General features: G+C 39.7%; 1 protein-coding gene across 2 annotated transcripts in view; it reads left to right on the top strand.

Moving 5' to 3' along the window:
• The first annotated feature begins 4,205 nt into the window (after nt 1-4,205).
• DCAF5 (DDB1 and CUL4 associated factor 5) overlaps nt 4,206-27,679 on the top strand; it is a 41,966-nt gene continuing 18,492 nt past the window's right edge. The window contains exons 1-5 of one of the 2 annotated variants that reach the window (XM_081313149.1): nt 4,206-4,442; nt 14,412-14,555; nt 16,266-16,302; nt 18,333-18,472; nt 20,388-20,517. In XM_081313149.1, the coding sequence (XP_081169275.1) occupies nt 4,229-4,442; nt 14,412-14,555; nt 16,266-16,302; nt 18,333-18,472; nt 20,388-20,517 (665 nt within the window). In that variant the 5' untranslated portion in view covers nt 4,206-4,228. The remainder of the gene's footprint in view (nt 4,443-14,411; nt 14,556-16,265; nt 16,303-18,332; nt 18,473-20,387; nt 20,518-27,679) is intronic. The other variant, XM_081313150.1, reaches the window with a different exon arrangement.

Here is a 27,679-nt window from a genome sequence, read left to right on the forward strand (position 1 = left end):
AATCACTCCTGCTACACTAAAGCTTAAAAAAAAACAATAGCCGGTACTGTGTGGCATGCACCTTTTGGATTTCCTGCGAAGTACCCACATTGTTTGACATAGGTGTTGAACTGTTAATTGAAGCAATTAATTAATCTACACCTTAGCATCCCTTAATTTACCGGAGACGTGGGAATTTGCTGTGAAAAGGGAAGCTCTTCTTAGTGCTGTCTGATTCTATACATATACGTTACTTGGACTAGAAGACCTCCAAAGTCCGTTCCAGTTTCTGTTACTGTTACTTGTATGTACACTGAGAGCTTATGCACCGGAAACAAATTCCTTGTGTATCCAACCGCACTTGGCTAATAAAGAATTGTATTCTATTCTATTTACTCGGAAACAAATAGCATCGAGTTCAAAGCAAAGATTGCAGCTGGAGGTGAAGACTCGGCTGTCTCTGACAGCAACTTGCTTTAGTTTGACTAGAAAATTACGGAGCAAGGGGTTTTTTTCCCCACATTTTCTCCCAGACTAAGTATTAGACTGCATTATTGCTGAGGACTTCATTACAGAATGCCTCTCCTCACCATCTGGTGTCTTCTGAAAATGTTTTACTACAATTTCCATAATTCCCAACCAGCAGGGCAAGAGCATGCTCCTCTGTAGGTTATCAGACTGAATAACTTCTAAAACTTGTACTGAACACTTTGAAATTGTACTACTGTATTTGGTAAGAGTAAGTGTTCAATTAGCTTTACCTGCTTTACCAGAAAACAATTATAAAGACTACAGGTAGTCCTCGACTTATGACCACAATTGAGTGCAAAATTTCTGTTGCTAAGTGAGACATTTGTTAAGTGAATTTTACTCCATGTTACAACCTTTCTTGCCACAGTTGTTAAGTGAATCACTGCAGTTGTTAAATTAATAACACGATTATTATAAGTGAATCTGGCTTCCCCATTGACTTTGCTTGTCACAAAAGGTGATCACATAACCCTGGGACACTGCAACAGTCATAAATGCTAGTCAATTCCTAAGCGCCTGAATTTTGATCATGTGACCATGGGGATGCTGCAACGGTTGTAAGTGTGAAAAATGGTCATAAGTCACTTTTTTCAGTACTGTTGTAACTTTGAACTAAATGAACTGTTGTAAGTCAAGGACTAACTGTATTCACATGTCCCTTCACTTAGTTTCACTGGCTCTGAAAAGGGGAAAGTTCCTTCTGGTTAAGTACAGTACAAGGAATCCTCGACTTACAACAGTTTGTTTGGTGACCGTTCAAAGTTACAACGGTACTGGAAAAAAGTGACCTATGACCGTTTTTCACATTTACAATGAATTTATCTCAAAGGCAATTAATAGAGTCTGTTTATGAAATTCACAAAGCATTGCCCAGATTCATTTGCCACTTGAAGGTGGAGGAAGGAGAAAATTAACAACAAAAATGTCTAAGACAGTCATAGGTAATTGCTAGAGCATGCGCATGTGCTCATGAGAGAGGGAGACTCCTCATAATATTAATAGCAATCCTGGTTTTCCCCAGGGGCCATAAACCAACATAAAAGTTGCTGTGATCATAGCAGAAGGCAAGCACTGTTAAATGGAAAAAAACTTTTATTCTTCATGATATAAGTATTGCATAGCAAACATATTCAGCAAATGGTAATTTCTTTTAGCAACTTAGCATGCCACCTGGGTAACAGTTTTAGTAAAGTTCATTTTAACCAAATCTCATTACCATGTAGGAAAAGAATAACCAAATGTTAGATGGGGAGAATTTGCTTTACATAATAAACCTCTCCCTTAGGTAAATAAGTTTGTTGAATATCTTTTAATATTTAATTCATATTTATGTACAATTATATAAATTAATAAAATCCCAAGCTATAATAGTTTTGATTTCAATTTTGCATTTTGTACATTGGTAACACCTTATATCTAAAACTCAAAAGTGCTTTTTACATAGTCCAGAACCTAGTTTCCTAATCTAAGTTATTGGATGAACTATCATAAGTTATGTTTGCATAATAATCTAGGCAAATTAATTCTATGATGTATTAATATGAACACATATTTCAGTATTTTTGTATGGTTTGTTTTTGGCTGACTGAATATAACTGAGTTTTCTGAATATACATAATAGGATTAATTTAATAAACTGTAGTTCAGCAAATTATGGAATCATGTGTCTGGCACAGCCAAAGGCAGCATGGCTCTGTAACTCTACTAACCCTCTTTCTTGGTTGCTGAATTAAACCATATTCTGAATTCACATAATACAGTGAATCATAATATCAAACTGAGGTTGCACAACTCACTATGCCAAAAAAAAGAACCAAAGTAAAAATAACCCATGTGATATGTTGTGTGAAAGATTAAACATTGCAAATGACTGTATACCCTCAGTGCTAAATCACATTCTGTTTTTTTCTCTTGGATAAAATTGAGGATTAGGTGTCAGGTGTATTAAGCTCTTGCTGAGGAATATCTTTCAGAGAGCTGCTGTGGAATCTGTTATCTGAATATATCTGGTGCCATGGGATAATGGCATCCTCCTAGGATCAGTCCATTATCTCTGCTATTAATACATCCCACCGTGAACCAAATGAAAACCCATAAATTTTACTATTATAAACTCACCTATTTGGGAGATTTATATTAATATCAAACATGTATGCACCATGTACCATGTATTTCAAAATTGTATATATATATCATAAAGTTGTCAAAGCAGATTCTACAGCAATTTAAGTTCTCTTTAAAGACAAACTAAAGATAGAAATATTCCATGAAGTAATGTACACTTTGATGAGGCAGAGTTCTGTACATTTCATGTAAGTTCCACTAAGATAGTCTTCAGCAAGTACAGGCAGTCCTCGACTTACAACAGTTCATTAAGAGACTGTTCAAAGTTACAACGGCACTGAAAAAAGTGACTTAGGACCGTTTTTCAGTTACAGCCTTTGTAGCATCCCCATGGTCACATCATCAAAATTCAGATGATTTGCAACTGGTTCCTACTTATGACTGTCGCAATGCCCCAGGGTCATGTGATCCCCTTTTGTGACCTTCTGACATGCAAAATCAATGGGGAAGCAGGATTCACTTAGTAACTAAGTTACAAACTTATCAACTGCAGTGATTCACTTAACAGCTGTGGCAAGGAATGTCGTAAAATGGTGCAAAACTCACTGAACAAACGTCTCACTTAACAACAGAAATTTTGGGCTCAATTGTGGTTATAGGTCAAGGACTACTCATATTGTTTTATTCATTTCTTGGGTACAGTATATCTCTTCCCCAGAATCCCTTTTCAAAATATTTAATTGGTATGGAATTATTTCCTAAGATGTCTTTTTAGGATATGTTAACATTCCAGAATGTGCTTTAAAACACACACACAGGAAAAATAGCCTTCTGTCATTTGGTCGATTCAAACCAAAATCATTAGGTTTCCATGATACCATGAGGAATATATAAAATGTCAGCAACAGTCACCAGAGAAAGATTAAAAAACGAATTTGGAAATCTCATCTTCCGGTCAAGAAGTGTTATTGTCCTAGAAAGAATTTTGAAGAAAACTCCAGGAAGTTCCTGAATCTGGTTATGTCTCGTTACGCCTCCTCAATTTCAATAAGTTACTTTAATGGAGATCGTAAAGAAGGAAGGCAGGGCAAACGGCACCTGGCGGCTGGCCGCTTTTTTATCCTATCTACCCGTTCTTGTCCCGCCCGAGCGAGATCTATTGGCTTTCCGCTCTGGCAACTCCGTAACATAAGAGTGATGGTGGTGGATTCAACGTCTGTTCGGTCTCCAGCGAAAGTCAAATATACTTCCGCCGATCTTGGATTTTATAGGGAAGGAGTGGTGATGATGATAGTGATGATGGTGGCGAGGGACCACTTAGTCAAGAGCACATCCTCGATCTCCAAAACCACTGCCCCCCCCCCGCCCCCGAGCAACGTTCAGTCCAAGGAAGCAGCCGGCAGAAGAATCGCATCAAGGAAAAGGCTGCAGCTGTGAATCAGCTGCTGTGGCCGCCGCCGCTGTAAGGCAGGGGAGGAGTTTAAAGGGGATCAGGAAGCAACGGAGTGTCTAATACCTCTCCCCTGCTATGGCCGGCTAAAGAAAATCATCATAACCATAACAAGGGAGGGCGGGGAGAAAGCGGAGGGAGGGAGCGAGGAAGCGAGCGAGCGAGCGAGCGAGGGGGGCAAGTGGGGGGACCAGCACCAGCACCATGAGACGGCGAGCTGGCCTAGGGGGCAACATGAGGTCAGTCGTGGGCTTCTTGTCCCAGAGGGGCTTGCAGGGAGACCCTCTGCTCACCCAGGACTTTCAGCGGAGGCGCCTGCGAGGCTGTAGAAACCTCTACAAGAAGGATCTGCTGGGCCACTTCGGTTGTGTCAATGCCATTGAATTCTCCAACAATGGAGGCCAATGGCTGGTCTCAGGTAATGCAAGCCCTCCTCTCCCCCCCCTGCCGCCCTCCCCCCCCAATTTTATCTCCTTCTTCTCCGTCCCCCTCGCCCCGCATCGCCGAACACGACTGGAGAAGCAGATGCCCTCCCTCTCCCCCCAAAACACACCCTGAGGTTTCCCAAATATAGATCTAAAATGGTTGACAGTTTGGGGGGGGGAGGGGGGATGGTCCTATCCCCCTGCTCCCAATCCTGTTTATTGAGCTCCAGCTTGCAGGAGGTGGGGGGGGGGAAGTTGGGCTTCCCCATCCGGACGCAGTGGCTCCTCCGGAAGGTTTATAGGAGTTTTGTTTTTTTTGCTCTGGGTGTCTCTTGCGTATTAATTAATAACAGGATTTCGTTATTCTTCTTTCGTTGCGTTCTCCTGCTGGAGGTGTCGGAGTAACTGGAAACAAAATGGATAAGACGCGTAGACATTCCCAGCGATATCCGACCAAGTCCGTAACTGGGACGCAACGCGTCGTAAAGGGGAGTCCGAGATAGGGATTTGGGTCCAGATTTGAAGGGGGGGGGGAGGTGTCCGGGTCAGATGTGGGTTTTTTGTTTTGTTTTGTTTTTTTTACTCCGCTTAGGGGGCGGGGGTGGTTTTGGGGAAGAAGGAAGCACCTAGGAAGCCGAGAGTCCTTGTAATTTGCAAGCTTTTCTCTTTTTGCCCTCTCCCCGGAAGGGGAGCACCTATGCTTATTTTACTGCCCGGTTTTAATTGCAGCTGGAGGGGAAAGCGAGCGGGGGTGAACGAGGAGGGGGGGGGCTGCTGTCAGGTGTCGGGGAGACTCGGAGTTGACGTGAGCTGCGGCGCGACGGGGTGGTGGGCGAAGGAGGGAGGAGCCCCTTCGGGCTTCAGCGCTTCCTTCCGCGCCTTTCACCGGAGAAGGAATCCGAGGGCAGCGCTTCTTCTTGTCAGCTCCCGCTGCTGCTTTAGGCGGAGTTCCCACCCGCTCCGAGGGGAAATGCAAACTCCAGGCCGGGGCTTGAGTGGGAACCGCAGGCCTTGCTCTCCTTGAGCTCCTCATAGCGACAGGCCGGGGAATCGATGGCCTATTCCAGGGGTCGGCAACCTCGGCTCTTTTATGACTCGTGGACTTCAACTCCCAGAATTCCTGAGCCAGCTATGCTGGCTCAGGAATTCTGGGAGTTGAAGTCCACGAGTCATAAAAGAGCCGAGGTTGCCGACCCCTGGCCTATTCCGTCCAGAGCGTGGAGGCGACAGAAGTGGCATCTCCCTCCGCCCTCCTTGGCCTTCCACTACCCGGGGAAGGTGCGTGTGCCTCTTCCACGCAGGCTTTCCTCCGCGTAACTAAACGTGGAGTATTTTTTTGACAAGGAGCAAGACAGACGCGGCGTTTGCCTTTTCCTTTCTCTTCAGCCACAGTTAAGAGAGCACATTTATCAAGACACTCCCAACACAGTTTATGGGGAATAAGCACCATTACTTATTTGTAGTTTTGGTCTTTCGATTCGGGTCTCCAAGTCACTCACAAAGGCATATAAACCCTTTTATAGGCCTGACAGGAGACCTAATGCCTAGTAATATGGTAATATTTTCCCAACTTAAGATGTCCCACAGCATCTCTGTCTTAAAGGGGGGAAAAAGTTGGAAATCTGAAGAGCTTTGGGTTCCTTGCAAGAGAATAAAGAAAGAGATCAACATTCACACATTCCCCATGAGCCCAATATTTAAAACAAAGCAATTTTATTATAACACAATGCTATTGATTAGTATTGATGATACAATGCTATTGTACTATTGATACTACATAATCACCTCTATAAGACCTTAAGTATATAAGGTGTTGTGTTTTCTATTTTAGCTTGAAAACAACTACGCAAGTGACTTGCCTGAGGCCATCTTCTTTGCTCATACTTAGCCAATTAATCAAACCAATTCTATCCATTATACCACACTGCCTTCCCTAGTAATGAAAACAGCTTCCATATTGGCAGCTACATGACAGATCCTTTTGCTTAATATCAAACAGTATTTCAGTTATGCCTGTATTTATTTCCAGTATTTTTATACACCACTATTATACATGTCTAGGTAGTTCATCCACAAAAAGCAATTTTAAAACATAAACAACAATTTTCATAAAATAGCAAAATATTTAAAAGCCTGCTGGTGATCAGAGAAGAAACAAAGCATAGAAGTTAATTTCAAGACTTGTTGGAAAAGCTACATTTTAACCACTTACCTCCAGATGGTAACTGAAGTGCAAAAATATTCATTTTACAAAGCTTATAAGCCACTCCAATTGAAGCTGACTCTTAAATGACATATATATGTTGCCAAATATGCTACTGGCAATAATCTGAGACTTTTATTTAATAGGGTTTTAAATGGTTAATATTATGTTGATTTGACTTTCATATAGTCACAGACTAGGCAGTATAGTAAAGGGAATAGCTTCTGTGAAGTGGCAGAGATTTTGCATCAAATAAATGCAAACTTCCACTTGTTTTGAAACAAAGGTTTTTCTATATGTATCCTGATTGTCTTAAGATCTTTGTCAATCCAAATATTTTCTATATTTCTGGCCAAATATTAACATTCAATAACTACCTCATCATTTGTTCCCTCTCTCTCCCTCATTGACTTTGCTCTGACCATTGTTGGTATTTGTATTGTTAAATGTATTGTTGCCTCCTTGGAACTCAGACTCAGAATCTGAGGTAGGAAGAAAACAACTCATCTTCCTTCTGTAAAGTGTCATTTCAAATTTGAATCCAAGTTTAGTTATTTAGGAAATTTGTACACTGCCTCAATCCAATTGAGCATTAGGAACTTGACAAGATATATAATAAAATGCAATAATAATAATATGATTGATATGAATACAAAACTAAATAAAGCTAAATGTAACATCAGTGATTCTAGAATCAGTTCTAAAGGTTTGTTTTATCTGTTGTTTGTAAACTTGCTGATGTCAGTGGCACTTGTTTTTTTCAGGCCAAGGGCTAAATTTGGTATTTGAGTAGTGTGCTGAAAACAGCCTTCCCTAACACTGGAAGCCTTGAAATGTATGGACAACTTTCAGTTTTCTCAGCAATGGTCTTGTAGCTGGGAAATTCTGGGAATATGCATATCTGGAGCATAGCATTGCTGGGGAGAAGTCTCTTAACAATGGACAAAATCAGGACACAGAAATAGATAAGGTCCTTATAAAAATATACATATTTGAGTTAATGTGAGGCTTAAATTATTTAAATATGGTAATTAGGTTATACCTCTTATATTCCCATTTTACAAAAAACATTGGGAGAGTGATCATATCATACTAGAATTCAGCATAATGCAGGCAAAGGCAACTGAACATAGTCAGATCGGTGTTTCAGAGAGCTTATTTTAACAAACTATGAGAAATTACCAAGGACTCCAAGGATGGAAATCCTAGGAGAAACAGTTCAGGATGCATGGGAAACTCTGAAAAACAAAATACTAAAGGCCCAAACAAAAACAATTCCACAGGGAAAGAAAAACCAGATGAGACCAACATGGTCGTACAAAGAGCTCTCTAACAAACTTATGAACAAGGACAAATATAAAAAAAATGAAAAGAGCAGTACATGTACTCTATTTCACATATTTTTAAAAAGGATATTTTTGGAAGTTAAATTGATAATTTTACTTGACCTAAAGAAAACTGGTGTGCTAATTCAGATAGTGGTTGCAGAGGTTTTGATTTCAAAATCACATTCTGCATGGTCACCCCAGCTTATTCAATGCTCAGGAAAGTTATATTCACCATATGAGTAAGTGAATATAAATTTGAGAATGAGATTGAGTACAAGTATCACAATGGGGCAACAGCTATTTCCTGCATTTAGTGTTTCCCCATGGGTTAGACAGAAGAGGGAGTAGCTAACACATGTTTTATATGGAAATGGTAATTGGGGATTTTCATTCATGATGAAAATGATGGTTATGGCTAGGAGAGAAAAACCAGAAAGGCCTATGTATCCCTTCCCCCAAAAGTGGCTAGCACTAAATGTTGTGACAAAGTTACTCTAGAAAGTGTCTCATTGGGTACAATCTTACAGTACTTTGTAGAAACCTTCACTTTAGCTGCCAATCAACTACCTTTTTGAAGATGGTGGCATTTGTTTTATAAGACCTAAACAGAATTATCTGTTTACTCACAGACATACTCAAATAAGAAGTGTCTGTAATGGCATCTATTATTGGAACTTCTAATTAAAATTATGTGGGTTCCCACTGTAGGGTCTTTTTCTCAAAAATTTAAAATCTACCTCTTCAACCAGGACTTGTCTATTTAATCAGCTGCCATAATTTCTGGCATTTCTCCATTCTTGGCTTTAGGGATTTAAAAACTTTTTTTAGGTTTAATTTTTATTATAATTATTATGTGGTACTCTTTTTCCTTTGAACCACTTTGATGTTTAAATGAAAAGCACTATAGAAATATTCAGAGTTCTGAAATAAGAGAGGAATTTCTACACTGTAAACAGACATCTATGGGATTTGATAGTTAACTTGCTTTAACTCAAGTTAAATGTCTGTCACTCATAATTATGAACAAAATGAGATCACTCAGTTGAGGGAGATCATGTTATCTATTTAGTACAGTACATACTGTTTGCTCTAGATTATTTACTGCAGTTCTAGGGCTTTCTAGTATGATTGAGAAGTCAGTATTAATGGACGCCAGATTCTTAAACTATTAATAGAAGATGGACAAAGATAAAATAGAAGTCAATTCAAATAAACCAAGAACAATTATGCCTGACCTAAAATGGAGAAATAGTATTGTCCAAATGCAGCATAAAATATTGAAGAGATGTTTATTATCTTTGCCTCTTCATTTTTTGCAGCACTATCAGACAGCTGTACAGAAATAATGTTGTGCTTTATACCTGTCCAGAAAAGGCATTCATGATCATAACAAATCTGGAGTTGCAGGAATAGAGGTGTTGAGTTGGAATTAGGATTAATGCGTAAAAATTGAAATGTTGCATGTATTGGCTGGATGCATGTAAATTTGATCTTATGTTGGTTCCATTGAAGTCCTATTCAAAATGCTGGTTCTAGCTTTTAAATCTCTACACAGCTTAGGGTCTTTTAAAAACCAATTGCGTTCATTTAAGTATGCCTGGGATTCAAAATCTTTTAAAAAAACCTATCTTGGAGCTGTTTGTCATTGCTGTAATTTTAGTAGTCTGATAAGTGAACAGGCAAGTCAAGTATTACAATTCTGGAATGGCCTTCCAATAGAAATTCAACCTGTCTGTTGGTCTCCTTTGCTAGGAACCAGAGATGCATCATATAATGCATAATTTGCACACTATCCTATGGATTACTACAAAAATCATGAGCCTTCTGCATATTTTGCCTCACTTTCTCTGTACTGAAACAGGCTATGAAAAAAAGACAGGAAACATTAAGTGTTCAAATGTGGTTACTTGCTATGTCTGAAACCAGATAAACTATGCTAAGTTTAACTCTGTTTTAGGACAGGGGTGTCAAACTGCCAGCCCACAGGCCGGTTGGGTCATGAAGAAACCGTGCCCACCCCATTGCCGGCAATGGCAAAAAAGCTCCAATACGTCACGTGACATCATGTGATGTTGCGAGTTTGACATATTTGTTTTAGGGAAATGAGCCAACCTCATGTGGATGATACTTCTTGGGTTAAAAAGACATAGTTCATACTAATTACAATTACAGGTTCAGTACACTCCATAATGATGGTTAGTTGAAAAAGTAAATTACAATTTATAATCTATTTCTCATAGTCAAATTGGGAGAGGGGATAATTTATACACCCAAGATTCATCTCTGAACAGTCTTTTAATGCTGGGTTAAATAAAATTTAGAAATTCAACCCCTAGGTTTCATCCATTATTTCCAGTGTTAATTATACTACATGCTTTTGTTATTGATTGTAGAAATTATTAAGTGTAGCTCATAATACATTATTAGTATTATATTTAGCAGATATAAATAAATGTAATCAAATACTATTCTGAAGTTATTCTATCAAATCAAGATATTGCTGATGCTCCAGGTATTATTGGATCACCTGCCAAGAACTGCAGGTTAGCATGGTTATTAATAAGAGATGCTGAGGGTTACTCAAATGTGCATAGGTTTTCCATCCCTGTTTTAGAGATTTGATGTGGTTTGTTTATGTTACATATTTTCAGCAGATCCAAATATATTCAATAGTTTATTTACGTACTTATTATATTTAATTTGCACTCAAGGCAACTTATGACAATTATGTATTTATTATTTTATTTTATTATTTAATTTGTTTGCCACTCATCTCACTGCAAGGCGACTCTGGGTGGCTTAATTAAAATAAAACCATAAATACTTATGTACAGTATGTATGTATAAAATCACCATAACATCTCAATACAAATACAGGTTTTAACTAAAAGATGGGGAGGGAGGGAGCAGAATGTACAGGGGGGAGGTGGGAGCTGCTATTTAAACGTCCTAAATATAAAACATAACTATAAACTAATGCTGCTAAAATGAAAAGCAAAAAACAGAAATAATTAATTAAAATAATTATCAAGAGTTAATTAATATGCTCTGGAATGGAGTTTTATAACTAGTGTTGATCTATATGGAAGATACAGGAGCCAGAACAGGCACTTTCTCATGCAGCAATATCTGAGCTTCTGGTAACAGAGGATCTTCAGAACAGCCTTTCCTGCTGATTTAACTCTGCAGAATTGTAGCAATAGTCCTTCAAATAATCAGGCCTTATGCTGTTTATGATTTAAAGGTCAACACTGGTAAGGCCATACTTGGGATACAGTACTACATCCAGTTTTGGTCACCACAATGTAAAAAAGATGTTGAGACTCTAGAAAGAGTACAGAGAAGAACAACAAAGATAGGGACTGGAGGCTAAAACCTATGAGGAACGATTGCTGAAATTGGGTATATCTAGTTTAATGAAGAGAAGGATGAGGGGTGACATGATAGCAGTGTTCCAATATCTCATGGGTTGCCACAAAGAAGAGAAAGTCAAGCTATTCTCCAAAGCACCTGAAAGCAGAACAATTAGCAATGGATGGAAACTCATCAAAGAAAGAAGAAACCTAGAACTCAGAAGAAATTTCCTGACAGTTAGAACAATTAATCAGTGGAACAATGTGCCTCCAGTAGTGGTGAATGTTCCAACACTGGAAGTTTTTAAGAAGAGACTGGACAGCCATTTGCCTGAAATGGTATAGGGTTTCCTGCCTGAGCAGAGTGTTGGACTAGATGACCTCCAAGGTCCCTTCCAACTTTCACTACTACTACTACTATTACTACTACTATTATTATTATTTTCTTAAATTGTGCTAAGTACAAAACTATGTCTCTGCAGATCTTTCAGTACAGGTTTCATGAGATCTCTATGTCTTATACTAATTAGAAGTCCGACTACTGCATTTTGCACAAATTACAAGTTCTGGACACAGCCATCAAAGTGGGTTGTAAATAACCAAGGTTACTGTTTTAAGGTTATGCTGAAGAGCAGCTAGCCAAATAGTCTCCATTTTTAGCAGCTAGGCATAATAAAATATAATTCTGATTATTAGAAATTGAGATATAAATAAAAGTACTTCTGAATGTGGAGGTTTTCTTTAATTTTTAGTTCTATTAGCTTTCATGTATTCTTGAAGGATAGAGATTATCATGTTCCAAGTCTAACCATACTTGGTTTTGACACTGAAATGCCCTTTGTTGCAATGACACATGGCCAGCTCTAGGCTGATGTCACTGCTATGCTAATGACATCCATTCTCCTACCATCAGAGTTAGGTAAGTCGATGTAGCTGTTGGACCAGTGTTTGTGATCCTTTATGAAAAGGATGGTCTCAGGAATCAGTAATGTTCAGTAATCTCCCAGGAAGACACCTCAGTCTACATTTAGTGAGGTTTTTTTTTCATTTAAGAGGAATGTCCAAACATACTGTTGCAGTAATAAATAGTTAAATCCTTGTTATGCAAATCTCAAACAACACAATAAAACATTCATTTAACTTAAATTTCAGCTCTAGGACATGTTCTAATTCATCTATTTCATTATTTCAGCTATTCATTATGTTACATATATAAATACACATATTTCTCCTATTTTGTAAACTGTTACCACACCGAAGGTTTCATCATTGAGCAAATGATGTATGTTAATGTGTTAGAAAAACTATATTGTAACTAACAGAAGGTCAAACGATTTATGATGTTTTTCTCTAACTGCTTAATTGTCTTTGAAGACTTTTTTCATATAATATTGGATGTAGGAGCTACCATCATACCTATAAACTTAGGTTGATTACTGGACTGATAATTTTGGCAAGATATTTGTAAAAAGCCGAAGATGTATAGCTCTTAATATTTAACTTTGTTCTCTCAGATTAAGATTTTGATTTCAAGTAAATTTGAATTATTTTTAATGTTCTCCCTATGATTTTGAAAGAATGTTGGAAAAGATATGGCAGATAGCCAAGAAAATTCATTACAGGGATAAATTGTGTTAAAACTCTTCTTTAAACATGGCATGAATAGTAGATTTATTAGAAATATGCTAGCCAACACCACAGTATTGGACTAGAACTGCAAGTACCATAAGTCAAATCCCAATTCTACATTGAAGTTCTAACTCATGGGTGTTAAACTTGCTGTGTCACGTGACGTGTCGCAACTTTTTTTGCATTGCCGGAGCTGGGGTGGGCGCAGCCTCTGTATGGTGCAACCGGCCGGGGGGGCGGCAGTTTGACATCCCTGCGTTTAACTGGATATCCTTAGGCAAGTCATGCTTTCAGCCTAAGTATTTCATAGCATTATTCAGAAGTTAAATGTAAAAAAAAGAAACCTATATGTGTCACCTTGAGTATCTTGAAGGAAATATAGCTTTACATGCAATAAATACATTAAATACATGTTGACTCTTACCTGAGATTTGAATCTATTTTTCAAAAAGGCTTCAGTCTGAGACTGCATGATGTGACACAAACAGCCTCGCTCAGGGGCATATGGTGCCTCTAGGCTGCCTTGAATGATGGTGCCACCTCCTAGAGATGATGCTACCTCCCTCTTGGATTTGTAAAATAGATTTTGTTTTTGGAAGGAAGGGCAGCATTGGTGCCCTCTAAGTTTTGACACCCTAGGCCAAAATCCTGGATTCAAGCATAAAAAGGTAAAGGTAAAGGTTCCCCCGCACATGCGTGCTAGTCGTTTCCGACTCTAGGGGCCGGTGCTCATCTCCGTTTCAAAGCCGAAGAGCCAGCGCTTGTCCGAGGACGTCTCCGCGGTCATGTGGCTGGCATGACTAGACGCCAAAGGCGCACGGAACGCTGTTACCTTCCCACCGTAGTGGTCCCTATTTTTCTACTTGCATTTTTACGTGCTTTCGAACTGCTAGGTTGGCAGAAGCTGGGTCGAGTAACAGGCACTCACTCTGTTACGCGGCACTCTGGATTCGACCCGCCAAACTGCCGACCTTCTGATCGACAAGCTCAGTGTCCTAACCCACTGAGCCACCGCGTCAAGCATAATACATATTATTTCACTGTTGTATTGGGTATTTGTATGTGATCATCTATATTTCAAAAAGTGCCTTCTGAAGAAGTCTGTAAGAAGCAAGACTTCTGTTCAGTATTTACAGTCTAGAGTTCTCAGTTAAAGAATTATCCAAACCATATAGAAGAATGAATGTAAATGCCCAAGACAACAGCTAGTTTGTTTATATTTATGTAGCTGTTAGAGTTTTCCCCTTTTTTCCCATCTCAGTTCAACATTATATAATAGCCTCTATTTAGAAAAAAGAATGAGCAATAATGGAGAAATTCATCCTAACTTGTAGTGGTTTTTCATATGATCCAGCAATGCAGACTTAAAATATTCAGGATTTGATATCACAAGATATATAGATGCTAGTTGTGGTGCTTTTCTTGATAATTATGCTCTGTACTGTGTAGGTGGAGATGACCGACGAGTTCTGCTCTGGCATATGGAACAAGCAATCCACTCCAGGGTCAAGCCTGTTCAACTGAAAGGAGAACATCACTCTAATATCTTCTGCCTGGCTTTTAATAGTGGTAACACCAGAGTCTTTTCTGGAGGTAAAGAATACAGTTTTTCAAAACAAAGCAAGGATACCTTCATTGATTGATGGATTGCAATTTACATCCTGCTTCAATCTGAACAGTATTTTTAAGTGGTTCCAGTGTATATCTCCAAACCTTTTTTTTGCAATATTATTGAAGCTGCACAACTGAAAAGTAATAGACAGACAGACCAACTAACCACCTTCTGAGCACCTTGTCTTGGATTAGACAACGATTTTTTTCCATTCACTGCTGTTGCCGCTGCAATGTAGCATGTATTGGATACAGCATGAGACATATGATGGCAGAGTGTCTCACAGGATAGCTATCTATTTTAATAAAGTTGTAGAATGCCTTTTTTTGTCCCCTGACCTGCTCTATAATCTTGCAGGTTATACATATACACAGAAAAAAATGTACCAAAGTATTTTTTAAAATAAGCAATATTATCCTCTTCCTAAGCTGAGCTATCTTTAGCATATAGTAGGAAGAAAAAAAAGAGTCCTTTATTTGCAACCATTTCTTTAGTGACCTTTTGAAGTTAACCACAGCACTGGAAAAAGTGACTTATGACCATTTTTCACACAATCATTGCAGCATCCCAGTGGTCATGTGATCAAAATTTGGCCACTTGGCCACTAGCTCATATTTATGATGGTTGTAGTGTCCCGGGTCAAGTGATCACCTCTTATGATCTGACAAGCAAAGTCAATGAGGAAGCCAGATCCACTTAATAACCATATTACTAATTTAACAATTGCAGTAATTTGCTTAACAGCTGTGGTAAGAAAGGTAATAAAATGGGGCAAAGCTCACTTAATAACTGTCTTGCTTAGCAACAGAAATTTTGGGCTCAATTGTGGTCGTATGTCGAGGGCTATCTGTACTTTTTTCTGATCATCAGATGGAAAAGCATTCTGTGTCCTGCACTATTTCTGTTGCTCCTGGAGGATCCCAGAAGTTGAGCATTACTTCAGTGATGCACAGAAGTCTAGTTTCACACCATTTTGAGAGAGAGAAACCTATGGAAACTGTAATGTAAACCTAAAATAGGCTTGGCATCATTTAAAACAAAAGACCATAAATTCCTCAAAACTGCACTCATGTTGTATCATGCTCCAGACATTTTGAAATGTCATTCCACCCAGTGTAGTTACTGATCCCTGTCGTACTTATGCAAGGCCATTCAAATCATTTCCCAATTGCCAAAAGTTTGCCCTTCTTGAGGATACAGGTATTCAGTAACAAAAAGGATTCCAAATCTTGTATATTCCTGTGATGTGCGATGTGATAATGTTTCTAAAGCAAACTATGGGATGGTAGGCTTTTTTCTGTACAACTTCTCCACACTTAACTTCCTGGTGCCTTTAAAGATAGAATGGACTTATAGTGAACAACTTGTTTTATGGTCCCAAAGGTGCTTTTCAAAAGCACCTGGACTTTCTCTCTTAAGAAGTTGCCTTTTGAAAATCACCTCTCAGACAACCATGACCAGGATGATTGAGAATCTCCATAGACAAGTTCTTTTACTGCTGCTCCACAACAAATTGTTATTTATACTTCAAAAGCAAGCCAATAAGTAGGAGTCATTGTCATGAATATTTGGTCCACAATAAAATTTAAAAGCTAATATCTTTCTTGTGTTCCCAGACCATTTTACCTTTTCCTTTTCCACAATCCTTCTCACTTATGTTACTAAATGACAAATTTTATTTCTGTTTATAGGTAATGATGAGCAGGTTTTGCTTCATGATGTCCAAAGGTAAATGCATTTTTTCCAATGTCTAAATACTCTTTATCCGGATGGAAAGAAGGAGAAACACTGAGATATCGGTGGGCCCAAGTTGTAGGACATTGTAGTCATATCTGATGATCTAAAATATTTACATGATTGGAATATTCCATTATCCCACAGATTTCACTGCAATAATCTATTCAGAAATAAAACACCCTCCCCCCCATCTTCAGTAAGACTAACTTTCAAGAAGTGGCATGTAGAATTGCATTGTTAGTTAATGTAACATTCTCAAGGTCACCGTTACAAGCATGTTAATCCATGTGCTTCAAGCATATATGCGGCTCTACTAAGAGTACAACTATGCAAGCAGTTTGAAACTTCTCTGAATTTAAAGATGAGTGATATGATATCTGTCTTCCTGTCTACTTTGCATTAAGATCAAGATGCTTACTCCATTGCATTGTTGTTGTTAGCTGCGAAGTCGTGTCCGACCCATCGCGACCCTATGGACAACATTCCTCCAGGCCTTCCTGTCCTCTACCATCTTCTGGAGTCCATTTAAGCTCACGCCTACTGCTTCAGTGACTCCATCCAGCCACCTCATTCTCTGTCGTCCCCTTCTTCTATTGCCCTCGATCTTTCCCAGCATTAGGCTCTTCTCCAGTGAGTCCTTCCTTCTCATTAGGTGGCCAAAGTACTTGAGTTTTAGCTTCAGGATCTGGCCTTCTAAAGAGCAGTCAGGATTGATCTCCTCTAGGACTGACCGGTTTGATCGCCTTGCGGTCCAAGGGACTCGCAGGAGTCTTCTCCAGCACCACAGTTCAAAGGCCTCAATTCTTTGGCGCTCAGCCTTTCTTATGGTCCAACTTTCACTGCCATACGTTGCAACTGGGAAGACCATAGCCTTGACTATACGCACTTTTGTTGACAGGGTGATGTCTCTGCTTTTTAGTGTGCTGTCTAGATTTGCCATGGCTTTCCTCCCCAGGAGCAAGCGTCTTTTAATTTCTTGGCTACAGTCCCCATCTGCAGTGATCTTGGAGCCCAGGAAAATAAAATCTGTCACTACCTCCATTTCTTCCCCATCTATTTGCCAGGAATTGAGAGGGCCAGATGCCATGATCTTGGTTTTCTTAATGTTAAGTTTCAACCCAAGTTTTGCACTCTCCTTCTTCACCTGCAACAAGAGGCTCTTTAGTTCTTCTTCACTTTCTGCCATTAGAGTGGTATCATCTGCGTATCTTAGGTTGTTGATATTTCTTCCGGCAATCTTAATTCCAACTTTTGATTCATCTAGCCCTGCCTTTCTCATGATGTGCTCTGCATATAAGTTAAATAGGCAGGGCGACAGTATACAGCCTTGCCGGACTCCTTTCCCAATTTTGAACCAATCAGTGGTTCCGTGTCCAGTTCTCACTGTTGCTTCTTGGCCCGCATATAGGTTTCTCAAGAGACAAATAAGATGGTCTGGTACTCCCATCTCTTTAAGAACTTGCCACAGTTTGTTATGATCCACACAATCAAAGGCTTTAGCATAGTCAATGAAGCAGAAGTAGATGTTTTTCTGGAACTCCCTAGCTTTCTCCATGATCCAGCGTATGTTGGCAATTTGATCTCTAGTTCCTCTGCCTCTTCGAAATCCTGCCTGCACTTCTGGTAGTTCTCGATCCACATACTGCTGAAGTCTAGCTTGTAGGATTTTAAGCATGACTTTACTAGCATGAGAAATGAGTGCAATGGTGCGATAGTTTGAACATTCACTCCATTGCATACTTACTCCTAATGAATTGAATAAGGCTTGCAAAAACCTGGAAAGCCATTTGATGACAGCAACAGATACAGAAACTTCTATTAGTGATTTAGAATTTTGCAGTCCAAATATGAGTGTCCTAGTTTATATAGAATCACATTACATTAACATATTTGTAGATACGTTTTCTATATACTGTTGCTTCTAAGGATATGTATGGGATAATGGACTTTAAATGTTTGGAAATAAATTTTGTAGCACACTGTAAAAGATAAGAAGCTGATGATGCTGGTGTATGTTTCAGTGGTGAAACTCTGGATGTGTTTGCCCATGAAGATGCAGTCTATGGACTGTCCGTGAGTCCAGTTGATGATAATGTTTTTGCAAGCTCATCTGATGATGGTCGAGTTCTCATTTGGGATATCAGAGAGTCTTCTCAGGGAGGTGAGGATCACATCTGCTTTTTCTGTTAAAACAGAAAACTTTAGTTTGATAAGGAAAGAATTGCATGTATTTCAATTTTCTTTAAAATGTTTGTTCACTTGAAGTGGGCAGTATTTTTCTCCTGTGGCTTCAGAAACTTGGAATCTGTAGATTTAAATAGTAATGAAATAAGATGAACTACCTCATGTTTTGTACTTAATTTTTTATGCTGTTCTTCAATTTCATGTATTTACATAGTAGAGCCAATTTGATCTAATGGTTGGCTCTGGACTAGAAACCTGGGAACCTGAGTTCTAGTCCTGCCTAGACAGGAAAACCAGCTGGGTAACCTCTGGCCACTTACACAGTCTCAGCATTAGGAAGAAGGCAATGACAAATGCTGCTTAGAAAACTACATGGAGTTCTCCTTATAGTCATCAGGAGTAATAAAAACAAATCATGACAAAGGAAGAGAAGGAGGAAGAGGAAGAAAAAAGAGTATATCTCTTTGCGGCATAAAATGTATTTCAGTTGAAAATGTAAACATCTGGGAAATAAAATGTTACCAAGCAGTAAGAATGGATGCCGAAAAGCTTTTCCAGAAGAGTATTTTAATAGCAGGGATTGTCTTTCCACCCACTTCACCCCTGAAGATGAAGTTTTTTATCCTTAAGACCAGATTATGGAAATAAAAAGGAGGCAACAGAGAATATAAGACAAAGTTCAGTGTGGCACTAAGACAAAATGTGGTTTATTTCTTATCAAATTACTTTTTTGTGTGAACCTAGTCAGGGTGATTTAGGAACCACATTGGGATTTCTGCTTTGTTAACTATTGCATGAAGTATTTAGCTCTTAGCTAAAAATGTAATGTTTAATTACTGAAGCTATTATAGACTTGTCTTTGTCATCTGGATATTAGCATGTGGCCTACTTCCCATATAATTCTGTTTCTCAAGAATTTTTAAGCAAGATCTGAGGAACAAGCCATTATGATCTGACTCACATTAATGTTAAACCATAATGGAATAGAATGCAAACCACAGTAAACTGAAAGCATATAAAGCTGTATTCACAATAAAAGCAAATGTAAAAGACTTTAAAAGTTAATTTATCAAGAAGCATTATAGAGCTGACATCCATTAGAGATACCTGGGAGAAAGGACTTTGATAATAGTGAGGAGAATTGAATGAATACAATGAAATGGAAAAATAAGATGAAAAATATAAATATTGCCACAGAACATGAGATCTTGATATCTGCCAATAGTAACCATATTTTAAGATGTTGATAGGGCAACCACTATTGTTGTGAATAGCAGTTTATAAACTTATTAAAGTTATAATATAAAAAGTTGAAAATCCATTTCAACTTTTATTAAACTCATTTCAGTGCCATAGTTTGATGCAATAATCCAATTTTAATTAGATGGTAAGTGAAGCTTTTGTAGAGTCCCTGGTGCCCTCTGAGCTTGGTTGCTTGCTTGCAGATGTTTCATTACCCAACTAATAATAACATCAGTGAAGCTCCTTTAACAACTTTGCAAAATATCTTGCAGATTGGAGCATTATTTTGTATATGCAAGTGAACACATACTTTTCAGAATTTAGGTAAAATAGCTTGAAAATGCAGAAGAGACCAATCTAAATTATTTGTTGCTATTGGTCACTTTCGAGATTAAGATTAAGATTAAGACTCTATTTGTATTTTTTGGTAGACATTAATGAAGAGATAATACATATTTCAGTAGAGATTACTGTTCTATCATTTTTGTGGGACTTACAGGAAGATAATTTAAATTCTAATATGAAACCTCTGCCAGGATGGCTTAAAACTAATTCTACAAATGATTGTCAAATATAAACAAAGTTTATCTAGAAATATTTTAATTGAAAATGTTCCATCTTTTCAGCTGTATTTTAATTTTTTTTCACAGAGCCCTTTTGCTTGGCAAATTATCCTTCTGCCTTTCATAGCGTGATGTTCAATCCAGTGGAGCCCAGATTACTGGCCACTGCCAACTCAAAAGAAGGTGTTGGGCTATGGGATATTCGAAAACCTCAAAGGTAAAGAGTAACATGCTTTCTTAGGCAATGTTTAAAGAAATTGGAAAGAGAAATCAAAGTGGAACTTGTAATCTGATAAGAATTTGATTTATCTTTAAATTTTCCTTGGTAAAAAATTTTCTGTATATCATATAATATATAGAAAAAGCCTGTAGTGAGCATTCTGCTTGGATACTGATAAATTGCATCTCTTTATCCAGAATATTTAAGCAAACTTTTCAGTTTGAAATGAAAATACCTGGCTTCTGCTCAATCTATATTGGGTTTTCAGAGTTTCAAGAATGGATTCTATTACTTGATTACTTAATTTCCTTTAGTGCACTTCTAACCTCTAACAATATGAATACAATAGGCCATTTATATTATTTTCTATAAATCATCTTTACACTGTATATTAAAAATGCTGTTATATGATTGGTTGTTCCTGCTCCAGTTATTACTTCACATGAAGCTTAATTGATTCATTGTGTATTTCATATGTCTTTCAATTCATTTGATAACAAACAACAGAATGACCTATAGACTATCTAGCAGAATCGCCTACAATACTTAGAGCTTGCTAGAAGTACATCCTACGTTAGTTTTGAATGCTGCAAATGAAGAAGATATCACTAAGCGTTCTGTCATTTCATATTGGTGAAACATGTTATTTAAAACACGTGTTTCACAATGCAGAGTAGGATGAATAAACCATATCTCTTCAAATTGTCCTAGCATTTGTATCATTTAAATGGCTTGTGCAGCTGCATTGAAGACTGTCTTAGCATATGTGTGCATGCATAACCACACTCCTTTCTTTCTGGTACCTCCTTTGCCTTAATATATAGTAAAAGTGGGGTGCTGATAGTGATTGTAACTTTAAATAAATTCTTATCTTATCCTGGACTTGCTTGGATATATACGTCAAATAAAATTGTGGTTAAGTCTTGCTTCAAGCGTATATATGGTTGTACTTAAATTGGGCCTCTGAAAGCCTCTTCCCTCTTATGTCAGTTGAGAATGGTCAAAATTATTAGTTTTAACTAAAAACATATAGACTCATTTCCTCCTTCTCCACTTATATTGCTAAACTGTCAAGATAGTGTTGAAAGAATGCTGAGTAAATAATTGTAAGTGATTAATTGTATGGAACCATACAATTTAGTTGCATATTTGTGCATGTTTTTACTGCAGGTCAGTATTGGGCAGCTTGTATTTGCATTTACTATTATAAGTACTATAGTATAAAATTGTATCTTCCTGGGCAAAGTCTGTTGTGGTGAATGAGGCAATGTCTTGCTATGTTATCTGGGATTCTTTTTTAGCCTGCAGATTTTGAAGAAATTGATAAAGTCTCTCTAAGCTGTCTCAAATAGTATGTGAACTCAATCATGCCCATTCTTGGCCCTTTAATCTTTAATTCTCCTAGATTTTGGAGGTAGTTAACATTTCTCTCTTGGAGGGATTGATGCCAACAGTCTTGAAATAGGGTCTTCCTAGGTCTGACTGTCTTTGGCAACTATTGCCCTATGTCTTAAAGAAAGTTATTGAGACTCTGGGTAGAATTGTGAAGCGTGCTAGAAGAAGTAGATTATCCAGACCCTCTCCAGTGAGGGTTCAGAACTGCCCATGGATTTTTTTATAAATCATCACTCTCCCATATGAAATCTGACTAGGGGTGGTATGCACCACCTAATCCAAATTTCTTCTGGATACCTTCAAGGAATGGAGATTCAAGGCACTGTTCTGCAGTGGTTCAACTCCTTACCCACTGAGCACTTACCGTTAGGACTGGGGGGAATGGGAAGTTAAGAGAGAAAAAGGATACTTTTGTTAAGATATTCAGTTTATTCCTTAAAATCTTGACCCACATAAATACATTTGGGCTCTGGCCTCTCTACCTTTGAGATACAAATTTAACATGATGCTGTTTTCTGAGAATATATGAAACTATTATCATAGTTGACCATATCTCAGCTTCAGTATGATTTCTCTCAGAAGATAGATAAAGCAATTATGGGATTTTTCAGCCACTGACAAAAAAAATGTTGTCTGAATATCCTGTGGTTATATGATAAAGGTAGTCTTTAAAGTGTACTGTGAGTCTTGTTTGCTAGAAGATACTGGCTGTTACCCTTCAGAATTGCTAGAGTGTTTACATCACCTTATGACTTTTTGTGTTTCAGCTATCTTGACAATGGTTTTTGAGATAAGATTGGATTCCAGCCATCATGTGACTTTTTGAAAGACTCCAGGAAATCATCCCCTAAAGATGATTTTTATAATTTTATTTAAAAAAATTATAATTACTAATCACTGAGGAATATGTGTTTACAGACAATGTAGCTTTAATCAGTGGTGGGATTCAAATATGTGAACAACCAGTTCTCTGTGTGGATGCTGCTTCCGGAAGTCCATTCTGAGCCTGGGCAACAAACAGTTAGCTACCGGTTCTGCTGAAGTGATGCAAACCGGCTGAATCCCACCACTGGCTTTAATTCATTTCGTTAGGAATGGAAAATAAATATTATAGAATGTATACGCTTATTCATGCAGAAGACCCATGTAGTCACTGAGTCAACATTAACTTGATGGCACATACAATAATCACACAATATATAATAACATATCATTGCACTGTAACTTTCCATAAAGTTGCCTCTGTTAATTACCTTGCAATATCCATCTCGCTTTTCTCACTTTTATTTTACATTAAAACTAGGTGTTTGGAGAAATTGTTTAGTTGGACTTAATGGAGATATTGCTACATGATAGGATATGATGCTATAACTTTTGGATTTTCTCAGCTTGGCCAAGAATTACTTTTTTGCTCATTAGTTGTATTGCTATATACCAGACATGTCAAACACAAGGCCCAAGGGCCACATCCGGCCCGCGAAGTGGTTTCATGTGGCCCACGAAGCCATCCTGGAAACAGTGAGGGAACGGCCCCCACTGCTTTGACCCTGGCCCAGAGACCCTCCTCCTGCCAGAGACCCTCAGATCTGTCCCACTCCTGCCCAGGCCCCCATAGGCACCCTTGATGCCAACGATGTAGAGCTGGCCACGTCCACCCAGTAGGCCATACGCACTTTAGCCATGCCCACCCAGTAGGCCATGCCCACCCAGGCCACACCCACCTGGCCTCCTGAGGGCACCGCAATGCTGATGCGGCCCTCAATGAAATTGAGTTTGACACCCCTGCTATATACATTCTTGTTGCACTAATAAAAATATCACAATTTGTAATAATGGCAGGTTTTTTCATTATATATAATAACTTTTATGTTCATAGTCTTTAGCACTAGATATTCTTTGTCCTTCTTTCCACCCAAAGATTATCATTTCCTATATCCATTGGCTAGCATGCAGCTAATTTAGCTACGATTGTGACTTACCAAGATATCCAGACTGAATAACATAATAAAAGCAACTGAAGATATTTCATGCCCCAATCTCTTTGCCCTTTGTTAGTAGTGTTTTGTTTTTGTTTTTGTGAGCTTCCAATAAGCAATTCAGATGATGCCACTTGCCAAAAGAAGATAACCTTTTATCTTTTATCTTGGAAATGAAGCCATTGATTCTTGAATGCAAGAATTGTCATTTGTTTCCACAAGCTATTGGTAAAAACTACTTTGAAATAAGAAACCTATTCTTGCATTTAAAATTATATTGTTTCACTTTTTTTAATTTACTGCCTGAATGCCCAATGACTTTTTAAGGCCTATCCTTTCTGCTTTCCAAAAGGCTTTAAGAGGCTTAAATTTGTATAATAGATTGCTTTATGTAACAATAGCAACCCAACTGTATCTTCCTCCAGTTTTTGTATAGCAATAACCTGAGGGTATCTTCTTTATACCTGTGTAGCAGGTCACACTATAAATGTGTTTGTGTGTGTTTCCCCATTTCCACAAAGAAATTACTTCCTGCCCAGAGACAACTTTAATAGGTACATGAAGCAGCTCAGTAGTATAGTTGCAAGATTTCAGTAGATTATCCAGGGAGAAATAATTCATGAAGCAACCAGTGAAATAAACAATCAACTAATGTTGATTCATGTTTTTATTGAGAACAGCACAATGCTAACAGATATTGGATTTGAGCTTTTTTTTATTCTGCTCTGACACTCAGCCACTGTGCATTTTAATATGAAGAACTTTATGACATAAAGATCTTAGAAGATTTCATATACTGTATTCATGCAGCCTTTGGCCCAAAACTAGATTTTTTTTCAGTTAAACAGAATGTGATAAATATGATATGCACTAAAACAAAGGCAGCACATAAACTTAGCAAACAAATTATCTTATTCCTAAAGATTTACTTTTTCTGTCTAAAATCTTACATTTTAAGACTTTAAGTTTTTAAAATGTTATTACATTTAAGGCAAAAATCTTAAATTGATTTCTTTGAGAGTGCCTTATTCAACACTGATTACCTTTGAAGAAACATGCATGGAAGTGATCTCTTAGACTTAGATCCAAACATTATCTGTTTTTTACTGGAAGGGAACCCAGGTTACATTGGTGCTTATTTTCTGCACTGTAGCCAGAATCCCCAACCCCAGCTTAGCAGTCAGTAAAATAAATTGGTTAAAATCACCCTCCTCCCTTTGACTTCTATGCCGTTAGACTTAACTGCAATAAGGTTGCAAAATATATACCACTCACTTGAAATGTGTTCCAAATGTTTTTGCAAAAGTAATTCTAATTCAAATACCTTGGATATCTGAGGGATATCTGGCTACAGTATCCAAATTATTATGATGATGTTACAAAATAGCACATTCAGACACTCTGCCACTCTGCATTACGGAAACTTGGGTAGGCTCGGAAGGAGAGGTCCCTCTGACCGAGTTATGCCCCCCAGGTTTCCGTGTACTACACCGGCCACGGGCTCAGGGTAGGGGTGGAGGGGTGGCGGTGGTTATCAGGGAGACTTTATGTCCGCGGGAGACCACCATTGTCCAGACTGGCGGGAGTGAGACCCTCCTCCTGAGACGGGGCCCTCGGGTTCAGATGGGCTTGTTGCTCACATACCTGGTGCCCAACTGTGTGGCAACAGCCCTGCCCGAGCTGCTCGACACCCTCTCAGGGTTGGTGGTGGAGTTCCCCAGGCTTATGGTGCTGGGTGACTTCAACCTGCCTTCACTGGGAGGGTCATCGGAGTTAGCTCGGGAGTTCATGGCTTCCATGACAGCCATGGGTCTGACCCAAGTAATTCAGGGCCCGACTCATGTGGGGGGTCACACTCTCGATCTGGTGTTCCTGTCGAGACAGTGGTTGGATGATCTGGGAGGGGGTTCACCGGTCATTGTTCCCCTGTCATGGTCCGACCATTATCTCCTGCGGCCGGTCTTCCGTTATGCTACCCCCCGCTGCTGGGCTGCGGAACCGACCAGGTGGTTCCGCCCCAGGTGCCTAATGGACCCGGAACGGTTCCAGATGGCGCTTGGGTCTATACCCATCGCCCTCACTCACAGCCCAGTTGATGCCTTGGTTGATGTCTGGGATAGGGCGGCCGCTGAGGCACTCGACTGTGTTGTACCCTTGCGACCCCTGACCCGGCGCAGATCCCGTTGGGCTCCATGGTTTTCTGTGGAGCTCCGGGAGATGAAGCGTCGGAGACGGGGTCTAGAGAGCTGTTGGAGATCCACCCGATCCGAATCTGACCGATTGCAGTTAAGAATCTTTATAAGGTCTTATCTTGCGGCGATGAGGACGGCGAAGGCTAATTACTTCGCTGCCCTCATCACGTCCACAGATAATCGCCCGGCCGCCCTGTTTAGGGTGACTCGCTCCCTTCTTAACCAGGAGGTGAGGGAGGATCCCTTGCAGGGGCGGGCCGAGGAGTTTAGTCATCATCTGACGGACAAAATCACTCAGATCCGAGCCGGTTTGGACTCTGACTGGGCAGAGTCTGATGTGGAGGAATCGGACGGTCTTGAGCATGTTATCTGGACTGAGTTCGATCCTGTTTCCCCTGATGATGTGGACAGGATGAGGAGGAGGCTGAGCTCCACCACCTGTTTGTTGGACCCGTGCCCCTCCTGGCTGGTTTATGCGGCTCGGGAGGAGACACGAGGCTGGTTCCAGGCAGTAATAACTGCTTCCTTGAAGGAGGGTGTCTTCCCCGCCTCCCTGAAGGAGGCAGTGGTGAGACCCCTCCTCAAGAAGCCTGCCCTGGACCCGGCTGTTTTAAATAACTATCATCCGGTCTCCAACCTTCGCTTTCTGGCGAAGGTTGTTGAGAGTGTGGTGGCGCATCAGCTTCCTCTGTTCCTGGATGAAACTGATTATCTGGACCTGTACCAATCGGGTTTCAGGCCTGGGCACAGCACGGAGACGGCATTGGTCACGCTGGTGAATGATCTCTGGCGGGCTCGGAACAGGGGTTGTTCCTCTGTCCTAGTCCTATTAGATTTCTCAGCGGCTTTCGATACCATCGACCATGGTATCCTACTGCGGCGTCTCAGGGGGTTGGGAGTGGGAGGCACTGTTTTGCGGTGGTTCTCCTCCTATCTCCTGGGCCGCTCGCAGTCGGTGTTGATGGGAAAGCAGAGGTCTGCCCCGAGGCCTCTCATTTGTGGAGTTCCTCAGGGGTCGGTTCTCTCGCCCCTCCTGTTCAACATCTATATGAAGCCGCTGGGCGAGATCATTCGTGGTTTCGGGGTGGGGTATCATCAGTATGCTGATGATACCCAACTTTTTTTCTCCACCCCGAACCAACCCAGCGATGCCCTCGCCGTGATGTCCCGTTGCCTGGAAGCGGTCCGGGTCTGGATGGGGAGAAACAGGCTTCGTCTCAATCCTGCCAAGACTGAGTGGCTGTGCATACCGGCATCTCAGCTCAACCAGATTATTCCATCTCTAACGATGGGGGGTGAGGTGTTACCCCCCTTTAATAGGGCTCGCAACTTGGGTGTCCTCCTGGATTCACGGCTCAATTTTGAAGATCACATAGGAGCTGTGACCAGGGGGGCTTTTGCCCAGGTTCGCCTGGTGCGCCAGTTGCGGCCCTATCTGGACCGAGATGCTCTACATACAGTCACTTATGCGCTCGTGACCTCCCGTTTAGACTACTGCAGCGCTCTCTACATGGGGCTGCCGTTGAGGACCACCCGGAGGCTTCAGCTGGTGCAGAATGCGGCTGCGCAAGTCGTGATGGGGGTTTCCCGATACTC

This window comes from Vipera berus (genome assembly GCF_964194415.1).
Source record: "Vipera berus genome assembly, chromosome: 1".
Lineage (NCBI taxonomy): Eukaryota > Metazoa > Chordata > Lepidosauria > Squamata > Viperidae > Vipera > Vipera berus.